General features: G+C 54.4%; 1 protein-coding gene across 1 annotated transcript; it reads right to left on the bottom strand.

Annotated features, from left to right (window-relative positions):
- Window positions 1–1,504: 1,504 nt before the first annotated feature.
- LOC119092087 (sodium- and chloride-dependent GABA transporter 2-like) lies at window positions 1,505–9,990 on the bottom strand. The gene is made up of 3 exons (XM_037215064.1): window positions 9,758–9,990; window positions 2,086–2,217; window positions 1,505–1,740 (listed from the first exon to the last, which is right to left on the bottom strand). Exons 1-3 carry the CDS (start codon window positions 9,969–9,971, stop codon window positions 1,505–1,507), a joined length of 582 nt encoding a protein of 193 aa, XP_037070959.1. The 5' UTR covers window positions 9,972–9,990.
- Between the last annotated feature and the right edge of the window lie 214 nt (window positions 9,991–10,204).

Genomic DNA, 10,204 nt, shown 5'->3' with positions numbered 1-10,204 from the left:
TATGTTAACCTACCGTTGCACTCCTATCGTTCAGAGGCCAACAAATTGGTCGTGGGTTCTTCTTGTTTGTTCGGAGGGGCCCCTACACTGTTGGCTGAAGCTTCTCGGTTTGACCTGGTGGTAGCCTCGACCGCTCAGCTGCGTCCGCACTGCTCTTCATTGATTGATCATTGATCTTTGGTTCTCCCCATTTTATTCGAGCGGTTCCGCTATCGATGAGAATCTAAATATTCATCAGCTTGGGCCTCTTGATCGCTACGGGCTCTCCACATTGTCTTGGGCTGCTTTCATAAACGTCAGAAGTACCTTTCTCTGTTGCCAAAAGCCCTCACCAATGCCTGGGGGCGTTAGCACTTCTGTTCTGCATGGTGTTTCGCATACTCGTTGTATGCGGTCCTGGCTAATTTATTCATTTACACAGATTGGAGATCTACACGATGACCACTTTCCTTGTCGCCATTTCAGTGGTAGCATATTCTATCCTCCTTCATATAGCCAAAACCAAAAAACTGTGCATATAGACATAAGCCACCAGCTGACCACACCGACTAGCCGACCAGTCACCGCAAACCGGCTGTCTGTAACTAACCTTGAAAGTACAGTGCTTCAGTTAGACTAGTATTTGGAATCCAACTCATTCGCACTCGGCCACATTCTCCGAAATATCTTATTTCAAAACAGCAGAACCCACCATGATCTGGAGCAAACTGAATGCACTTGAGGCACTTACACCATGGGATGCCTTGTTTTCTTTGGCTGCGCAAGTGAAGATGGTTTTCTACTACAAATAAAAGCATTATAAGAATCTAAAAAACTTCATGGTCAGAAGCCGAGGATTTTGGGGGAGAGAGTGGGCCCCAAACCCCACATGGGCTACAATGCTGCGTGCCTCGTCCCCTCTCCGTTCGTGTGAAATTCTGGGATCCGCCCACTGCTGTTTGCGCACTTCACCGTAGAAGCGTAGACATCGCAGTTGCGGTTAGGCACATATAGACTGTGCCGCGGTCGTGCCGAGCCATGGTCTAAACGCTGAAGTCGACACAGGCTCAGACGGGCCGCATTTGTTCAAAGTCGACGGACACTCACCGGCAGACTTACAAAACTCGATGGGTGCTCACCGGCCAGACTTACTCCGTGATTTACTTACTTACAGACTTTCTTACCCAGTCGATTGCTTCCTTTTCAAATAGTCGGCAACCCCCTTGCAAACACCCTGCCGGAGCTGTCCACCCAAGATATCCAGAGACAGATATCCTCAGACTCCAGACAGACTTCAGACTGCCGGAGCTATCCGTCCAAGATATCCAGAGGCAGATATCCTCAGACTCCAGACAGACACCAGGCTGCTGGAGGCTATCCGTCCAAGACATCCAGGGGACAGCTGTCCTCAGACTCCAGGCAGACATTCGGCATCCAGAAACGCATCTACAGGTCATTTGCGGAGCACTCACGCCAGAAACTAGTGGCATCCAGCCTGCAACACTCTCACCGACACTCGTGATACTCACTCCCAGAACTCCACCACGGGATCTGTGGCGCCTTCGGCCACGTCGGTGGCGTTGGTGTCGTTGACGCCTCTGCTGAAGGTGGAGCAGAGCGGTGTGTTCCACGCGTTGTGGCACGTCGCCCAGGGCAGGGGCGACTGGAACGAGTAGAACATGTAGAGCAGGCCCCAGGCCAGGATCACGATGTAGTAGATGTTGAGGAGGAACGAGATGACCGTCGTGCCGTAGCCGATACCTGCCGGAACGGCTCAGGACCTCAGAGGGAGTGGGACACAGGTGACGTGGGCGGCCCTCAGAGACAGCGGGACACAGGTGACGTGGGCGAGCCCTCAGAGGGAGGGGGACACAAGTAGCTTGCGTGGGCCACCAGAGAGACCGGAGAGCTAAATGACTTTTCTGCTGCGTGGCTTATGTCGTCGCGGAGCAATTGTAAAAAAAACGCATAAGTTTGTGAAGATGTTTTCGTGGAATTGCGGTTTTCACACTTAAGCATGCCGAGGCTTGAAACGCTCCGCAAAAAAGGCAGTGTAAAGTGGGCCACACATTGCCAGCGCACGAGGCGTGTGGCGGCTCCACTCACCTGTGAACACTGGGCAGAGCTTCCAGACCGAGATACCGCCCTCGCCCATGAACTGGCCGATGCCCACCTCCAGGAAGAACATGGGCACGCCGCCAGTTACCAGGCAGGTCAGGTAGGGAATGAGGAAGGCACCTGCAACAGGGAGCCAGCCGGTCAACAGCAGGTTAGCCTGAGGTCAGCCTGAGGTCAGTCTGAGGTCAGTCTGAGGTCAGCCTGAAGTCAGCCTGAGGTCAACCGCCGGTCAGCCGCCGGTCAGCCGTCGGCGAACCGCCGGTCAGCCTGAGGTCAGCCTGAGGTCAGCCGCAGGTCAGCCACTGGCGGGAACACGCGGACGCAGAGTGGGACAGGCAGATGCGTGAGGGACCGTGGGAGCCGGCTGAAAATGGCCGGTGGACGGCATCGTTTGCGCTGCTCCGAAACCAAACCGACTATTCCGGATACATGGAGACAATCGTTCTACGGCAAAGGAGGCGGTTGCCGCGTACCAGTATCAGTTACCTCGCATAGAGAAGTTGACGTGAAAGATGTTGCAGGCCATAATCTCAAATACACTGACTTGAAATATGCTAGATCCCGCTAGATCCCGTTAGATGAAACGCCCAGACAGTGCCTCACTGCGACCACCTACCGGGCTTCTGAGCCAACCAGTCTAATTTTGGGAACTCTTGGGTATGAGATCAATTTTCGCTAAATCTTCAGACGGCTCTGGCCGGCGTACTCGGCGTCGGTGGTTTCCTAGACGACTTGGCTGTGTCGGGGGTAGACGTTGACTCACAACACAGCGCTGAGGACCGTCCCAAGCCCACAACACATTGCTGAGGGCTGTCTCAAGCCCACAACACAACGCTGAAGCCCACAACACAGCGCCGAGGGCTGTCCCAAGCCGCCCGCAGGCTCCTGACCTTCGCATTAATCTGGATAAATGCTAGTGTGATTTGGATGAAGTGACTTATATGGATTACAAGGTCAGCTCCAGGGGAGCGAAGACCACGAAGGACAACGCGCCGGCCATTCTGAGGCCTTCTAAGCCAAACGCGAGTAAGCTCCGGTCTTAGCTGGGCTTGATAACTACTATGGGTTCCTCAAGCACCTGTCATCGATCCTGGCGTCGCTGTGTGTGTCGTTGTGCCGGAATGAGCACTGGCCTAACCGTGGTGCTGAGCGATCCGCGCTCGAGAGAGGCAGCGCTCGCTGTTAAATCCTTCTGATTTGGTACACCGTGACTATGACTTTAGGGTGTGGTTGTCAGCGGCTGTCCATTGCCGAGAGGTGCGACATCAGTCAAATAACGTCAGACGGTGAGATGCCGGTGGCTTTCTTTACTCGCACACTTGACGACACAGAGCGACGTTACTCACAAACAGGCCGAGAGGTGTTGGCAGTGGGACCCGATGTAAAAATGTGCTTCTACTTGGCTGGTAGGCCATTTCGGGTGCAGACCGGTCATAAGCCTATTCTGGGGTTTGTTGGTGAGCAACAGCCGCTTCCGCTGAGGGGGTCGCTGAGAGCGGTGCGCTGGGCCATGCTGCGTCGCTGAGAACGGTACACTGGGCCTTGCTGAGTCGCTGGGAGCGGTGTGCTGGGCCCTGCTGCGTCGCTGAGAGCGGTGCGCTACTCCCCATCCCCGCCGGACCCTGCTGCTTTTCGCCCACGACTGCCACCTTGAATACCATGTCGGGAAACTACAAGGCCATTGCGACACGTTGAGCTGACTGCCGCCAGCTGAGGGATCTGCTGACGTCAGCAGTCCTGTCCCACCTGAGGGGCCTGCTGACGTCAGCAGTCCCGTCCCGCCTTAGGGGCCTGCTGAGAGGCCTGCTGACGTCAGCGGTCCTGTCCCACCTGAGGGGCCCGCTGACGTCAGCGATCCTGTCCCACCTGAGGGGCCTGCTGACGTCAGCAGTCCTGTCCCATTTGAGGGGCCTGCTGACGTCAGCAGTCCTGTCCCTGCTGAGGAACCTGCTGAGAGGCCTGCTGACGTCAGCGGTTCTGTCCCACCTGAGGGGCCTGCTGACGTCAGCAGTCCTGTCCCGCCTTAGGGCCTGCTGAGAGGCCTTCTGACGTCAGCGATCCTGTTCCACCTGAGCGGCCTGCTGACGTCAGCAGTCCTGTCCCACCTTAGGGACCTGCTAAGAGGCTTGCTGACGTCAGCGGTCCTGTGCCGCCTGAGGGACTATGACTTAAACCGGAATCGAAAATTGCGGTGCTCGTTCGCATACTGGGGAATCCCGAAGATACGGACAATGTATAACGCTCAGTGGTTTTTCTCTCCGGACCTTGAAATGTTTTGTTGGGTGAACGGCATTTGTCATCTTACCTCTCCCCCAGTTGCTCCCAATGCAAGCGGTTTGGTAGAGAGGTGCGTGCAGACATTCAGACAAAGTTTCAATAAGCGGGAAAGGGGGCCATTGATGCCCTAAGTCTCTCGCGTGTTATTCCATCATGGTACCGCCGTGGCCAGCACCAGGCACGCACTGCCAGCGGAGCCGATGCTCGGACGCCAGTTATGGACTCAGCTCGATGTCCTGCGGCCAGACCTGCGAGAGGCTGTCCGCACTGAGCAGGGCAAACAGAAACGGCACAGGGACCGCGTCTGTCGGTGCAGAGGATATGGCACTCTGCGTATAGATGACCCAGTTTACGTTTCTGCTGTCGGCCAGGTGCAGAGGTCGAGCGGTAGAAAGTGGCCCAAAGGCGAGCCTCTTGGTGAACACAATGTTAAGCTTACGGTGCGTTTGGGTGATGGTCGTGTGTTGGTGTGACATTTCGATCGGGTACGCTCGCGTGTCGGTCTCGAGGACATAAGGCGGGTCATGTGACCCGATGTTATCCCCTACCTGTGTCCGTGCTGGTGGCGCCATTGAGGTTTGGTACCTCGTAAAAAACGAACATTTTGTTTTAGGGCTTTTTTGAGGTACCCCTGGAATTCAGAATTCGTCCATTGCAGAGACGTAGGTAGCTAGGGGAGGCCATGGGGTCCATGGTCCCGACCCTGGGCCAAGAGGCTTACACAGAGTGCTGTTGGCGATTTCGGAACAAATTAGCACGTGGTCAGAGGAAATTTGGCATTCCTCCCTCCTCCTAACAAAAATATTCACCACATATTTACCCCATGAAAGCTTACATTAGCTTCGTCAGAAATGCGCCAGAATGCAGCAGACCATCGCCGGCCTCTCAGTGTTCATGGACTCCTCTCGGCACCACAGCCGCAGGCCGCATCCCAGGCCTGCATCCGCTTTGAGATGGCCAGCTGGCCGCTGCAATGGCGACGTCAGGAGCGTCCCGACGCCGCTCGAAGCTGATGAGTCTCATCAGCAATATCCGCCCCATTTCCGGGGGAGGGAGGGAGGGGGGGGGGGGGAGTAGGCGGCGGGAGTGACACCAGGGCGCGAGCGCCGGGACTGGGGAGCGTAAAGTGCGGAGTGCCTCCCTTCCAGCCTTCCAAAAATCTAACAATCGACCTGCAATCACGAACTATAAATCTAGCAATCGACCTGCAATCACGAACTATAAAATCTAGCAATCGACCTGCAATCACGAAGTTTAAAAAAAACGATAGCCAGTGGCTATCGCACTGCCTTCGCCTTCTTGCCCTCCGTCCAAGTCCGGCGAACGTACATCGGTCCTGCACCAGGCTGCGTACCAGAGTACGGTGAAACAAGACCCGCGGCGTCCGTGGGTCTTGTCCCCTGGTGATGCGTCTGTGGCCGTTTCCCTTCGTGCGCGGCTGTGATGCATCGTTCTAAGCGGCGGCGATGAGGTGGAGAACGCGTGGCGACACTGAGGGTCGCGGCGGCCTCGGCACCAGCTCGGCCCGCCATTTGTGGCACCAGCTCGGCCCGCCATTTGTGGCACCAGCTCGGCCCGCCATTTGTAGCACCAGCTCGGCCCGCCAATTGTGGCACCAGCTCGGCCCGCCACCTGTGGCACCAGCTCGGCCCGCCATTTGTGGCACCAGCTCGGCCCGCCACCTGTGGCACCAGCTCGGCCCGCCACCTGTGGCACCAGCTCGGCCCGCCACCTGTGGCACCAGCTCGGCCCGCCACCTGTGGCACCAGCTCGGCTCGCCAACGCCACGCGAGAGCACGTCTCTTCAAACCGCATCTCTTGTCCTGAACTGCGCGCTACGCGGGTGCAGTGCTTCCCGGCCAGTCAAAGTGAGCTCGCCCACCCTCGACTGCACTTCTACCATGTGTAAACAAACAATACAGCCAATCCAAGGAAGCTCCCCACCCTCGACTGCACTCCTACCATATGTAAACAAGCAGTACAGCCAGTCCAAAGGAGCTCCCCCACCCTCGACTGCACTCCTACCATATGTAAACAAGCAGTAGAGCCAGTCCAAAGGAGCTCCCCAACCCTCTACTGCACTCCTACCATGTGCAGACAAGTAATACAGCCAGTCCAAAGGAGCTCCCCAGCCCTCTACTGCACTCCTACCATGTGTAAACAAACAATACAGCCATCCAAGGAAGCTCCCTAACCTCGACAGCGCTCCTACTACGTTTAAACAAGCAAGACAGCCAATCCAAGCAAGATATCTCACCCTCGACTACACAACTGCCACAGTTAAACGGAGTGTTCCACATTTGCATGGGGTTTTATGGGGTTTTGACCTGACATAGCCATCTTGAACATCATTCGGTTCAGTTCGCAGTCCTGGCCTTCTTAAAACCAAAACCCCTCTAGTTTCTGAGCTACACGCCGGTAAATGTATGCAGCTTATTTAGGGGGGACTATTTATTGGTTTCTCAGGCATCCATGACGCCATAGTGCCATTCAAATCCTGCCATTTCATAAGCCATGCGGCGAGCAAGACCAATAAAAAATGTATATCAAAGCGTTCATATCTGACGTTCGTGAGCACGACTTCTATATATATATATATATATATATATATATATATATATATATATATATATTTCTATTGCATCTATATATTATGTCTATATATTATATCTATATATTATTTCTAGATATCACGGCTGCCAATCGGCTCTCAATCAATGTTGAGCAAGGTGTGATGACGTAATTAAACAACGACTTAATTGGAAATATATTTACTAAACAGAGAAGTGCTGTTGCCTAGAGCAGTCGTTTCCACTTAAATGTATACCAGTGTTTATAAGTGATTTATTTCATAATATTTGATGCTTGCTGCAATATCTTCAAATGTGGAACATTCTCTAAACAAACAGTGTAGCTAATCCAAGGAAGGGCACCCGCCTGCGACTACACCCATACCATAGTAAAACAAAGCATGCTTGCCTCGAATGCGCGACATAAATGGCGTAGGGGGTCGGAGCACTTCGTAAGCAAAAGCTGTTGTTTGTCCTTCGCACCCACCAACCAAATAGGCTTTCCTGTTCAGTCGCTGCCATGAGCCCGGCCGTACGCCAGACAGGCTGCGGGGGGAGGGGGGGGGGGGAGCGGTGTGCCTAACACGGCCGCTCCGGGCCAGGTGGGTCATCGCTGTTGTGGTGTCTCATCTGGCTTTTCCACGCCAGCCGGAGAAACTACTGCGCATGCGCCAGAACTCGGACCCGGCACCGCCACAGCGCGAGCCTAGCGTTGTCTCCAGACTATGAGAACCGCAGGCGATGGCAGGTACATACGTGTCAGTGCGCACACCGCCACAGGGGCGTGTACACATTACACCTCCGGGTCGACATCCGCCCCCCCCCCCTCCTTACCAAACTTCCCCAGGCGCGTACACACATAGTACCTCCGGGAGGACGTCCCGCCCCTCCCCTCTCCTTACCAAACCGCCCCAGGGGCGTACACACATAGTACCTCCGGGAGGACGTCCCGCCACTCCCCTCTCCTTACCAAACCGCCCCAGGGGCGAACACACATGGTACCTCCGGGAGGACGTCCCCCTTCCCCCCCCCTCCAACCTGCTTACCAAAATGATGGCCCGTGTTGAACACGCGTTCGGGAGAGGGCCAATTTGTCCGCCCTCTAAACACTTTTTCAAAACGACTTCTTAACCACGCTGTGCAGCCACGCTAAAGCTGCCAAATGTGTAGGCAATTAAATGATCGATCTTTTGGTAAACAAAATTAGATGTACCTGCATGGCCGCTGACCTACGGCAGGTCAAAGTCAGGCCATGCCTATGCCAGGCGGCGAAGGTAATTCCCAGGGAATCCTTCCATGTGATACAACGGAGTGTTACATGAAGTCATGCAACTTTGACATGACCTGATATGAACACAAGTAGCAGTTCACTTATCAGAGGTAACTAGGCTAAGGCTGAGGGCGTAGAGACATCTGATCACACTTCAGATACCCATCTGAAGTTTGGACATGTCTGACCTTATGTGGCTCGAGGGTTACGACATAATGGCCCCCTAATTTAAGACAAGTGAATTTACATAGAGCCCGATCTTCCCTGTGAATCTATTGCCTACAGTTTTCTGTTTGTTTTGTTATCTTAGATAGGTCAAACTGATGCACCCAACCGAGCTTGTCGCATTTAACCGGCCACCTAGGCACGTGTCCATGCGTGCAAACGTGAATAAATGTTGACACGGGGAAGTTCCAGGTAGACTCGTAAAATAAGACGATTAAGATCATGCCATGCTGTTTCATGACACGCCACAAATATTGCAACCACCGCCGCCCCGAGGTAACACGTGCCAGCAGAGATTGCAAAGGCTGCGGTGGTCTACAGCTAGTTGTGGATGCTAACAATTCAGCGTGCATACGCCAAACTTCCACTCGTCGTCGCCATTGAGGCCTTATGGCGCACCAAGCCCCGGCGCTGGAGGGCGTTGCCCGCCGCCGATGTCAGGAAGGAAGCACACCGCGAGCCATCGGTGCCCATGCTCATGCTTCCCCGGACGCGCCGCTTAACCGCTACACCGGCCGCACCCGTCTAAAAATCTTCATTAATGTATACCATGCAGGACACCCCCCTCCCCCCCCTGGCCAGCCGCGGATCTCCAGCGCCGTCCCTCGCCATTCAGCTGGGTATCTGCGGCCGCTGACGTCCACGGCAAACGAGCCTTTCTTGAGCCGCGCTGGGCGCTGGTGTTAGTAGCGTTGGTGCCTATTATGCTGCTGAGATTACCCTTGTATGAGACACAAACTGGAACCGAATGCCGAGCAATATCAAAAGCCGCGATCCACCCATCCTTGGTTTGCTTGAAGTTGGTGCAAAAAAGCGGCATAGTACAAAAAAGAAGAAGAGATGCCCAAATCAGCGCACAAAAACTGTTCTTGTGTCTTTCATTTTATCATGTGATGCAGAACAAATCTAGGTTATCTAGTCAATACCGTAGTGCGCGAAATCTAGTAGCAGTAGTGTCTAGTCAATAACGTAGTGTACGAAATCGCATGCAGGCTTTGAGAAACAAAAGGCTTAGTCGAGTTTTTAAGCAGGTATCAGCGAGATGGTGAGGAGAGTGTGAGCTTACACGCGTTTGGAGATGTGTTTGGATGAAAGAGGAAAAGCTTGCGATGCGTGGCTGGCTTGAGGATGAAAGCTCGTTGTTAATTTTGGATTGTATAATATTCTAAAGGCTCATTGGCACGCAGTTCATCACATTTGTTCTTACTACCATGTTTACAACCATTCCAAACAACTTCCGCATCCTGAAAAGTAAGACAAAGCTGAAAATCTTACCTCGGTCGTTCTTGCAGCAGAGCTAGGAAAACAGCCGTCTTACCTCCGCCGTTCTTGTAGCAGAGGTAGGGGAAGCGCCAAACGTTGCCCAGGCCGACGCAGAAGCCCATCACAGAGAGCACGAACTCGGCGTTGTTCGCCCACGTCTCGCGCTGCCGGTATTCAGGCCCGCCAGCCTCTTCTTGCGGTGCGGATTTTTGGGGCGATGCCTGAGTCCCCCAGAAGGGCGGTGACGTCACTGGATCACGGTCCAGCATGGCGGCGGCTCTGTTCCCAGCTCTGGGGAAGGGGCGAGGGGTCACGCGGTAGCCGGACAGCGACTCAGAAGGCTGCGCCGAAGGCCATGGTGGTGCTGGTGGTGGTGTTAGTGGTGGTGCTGGTGGTGGTGTTAGTGGTGGTGCTGGTGGGGTTCTGGTCAGCTCCTGTTCGGCGTGTGACTCCAGACCATGCAGTTCCTCCACACGGCCGTGGAAGGTGCATTTGTAAACGT

This window comes from Pollicipes pollicipes, unplaced genomic scaffold (assembly GCF_011947565.3).
Source record: "Pollicipes pollicipes isolate AB1234 unplaced genomic scaffold, Ppol_2.1 Scaffold_1600;HRSCAF=1878_pilon_pilon_pilon, whole genome shotgun sequence".
In the NCBI taxonomy this organism is placed as follows: domain Eukaryota; kingdom Metazoa; phylum Arthropoda; class Thecostraca; order Pollicipedomorpha; family Pollicipedidae; genus Pollicipes; species Pollicipes pollicipes.
The sequence above is the reverse complement of the archived record's forward strand: the minus strand, read 5'-3'. Positions and strand labels throughout refer to the sequence as shown.

What these genes read in the sequence shown, in the direction of transcription:
- LOC119092087 (XM_037215064.1), bottom strand. Translation starts at nt 9,971, where the DNA reads ATGCTGGACCGTGATCCAGTGACGTCACCGCCCTTCTGGGGGACTCAG. An exon ending in CTGCTACAAGAACGGCGGAG is followed by an intron (nt 2,218 to 9,757) that starts GTAAGACGGCTG and finishes TCCCTGTTGCAG; the next exon opens with GTGCCTTCCTCATTCCCTAC. An exon ending in GCTCTGCCCAGTGTTCACAG is followed by an intron (nt 1,741 to 2,085) that starts GTGAGTGGAGCC and finishes CCGTTCCGGCAG; the next exon opens with GTATCGGCTACGGCACGACG.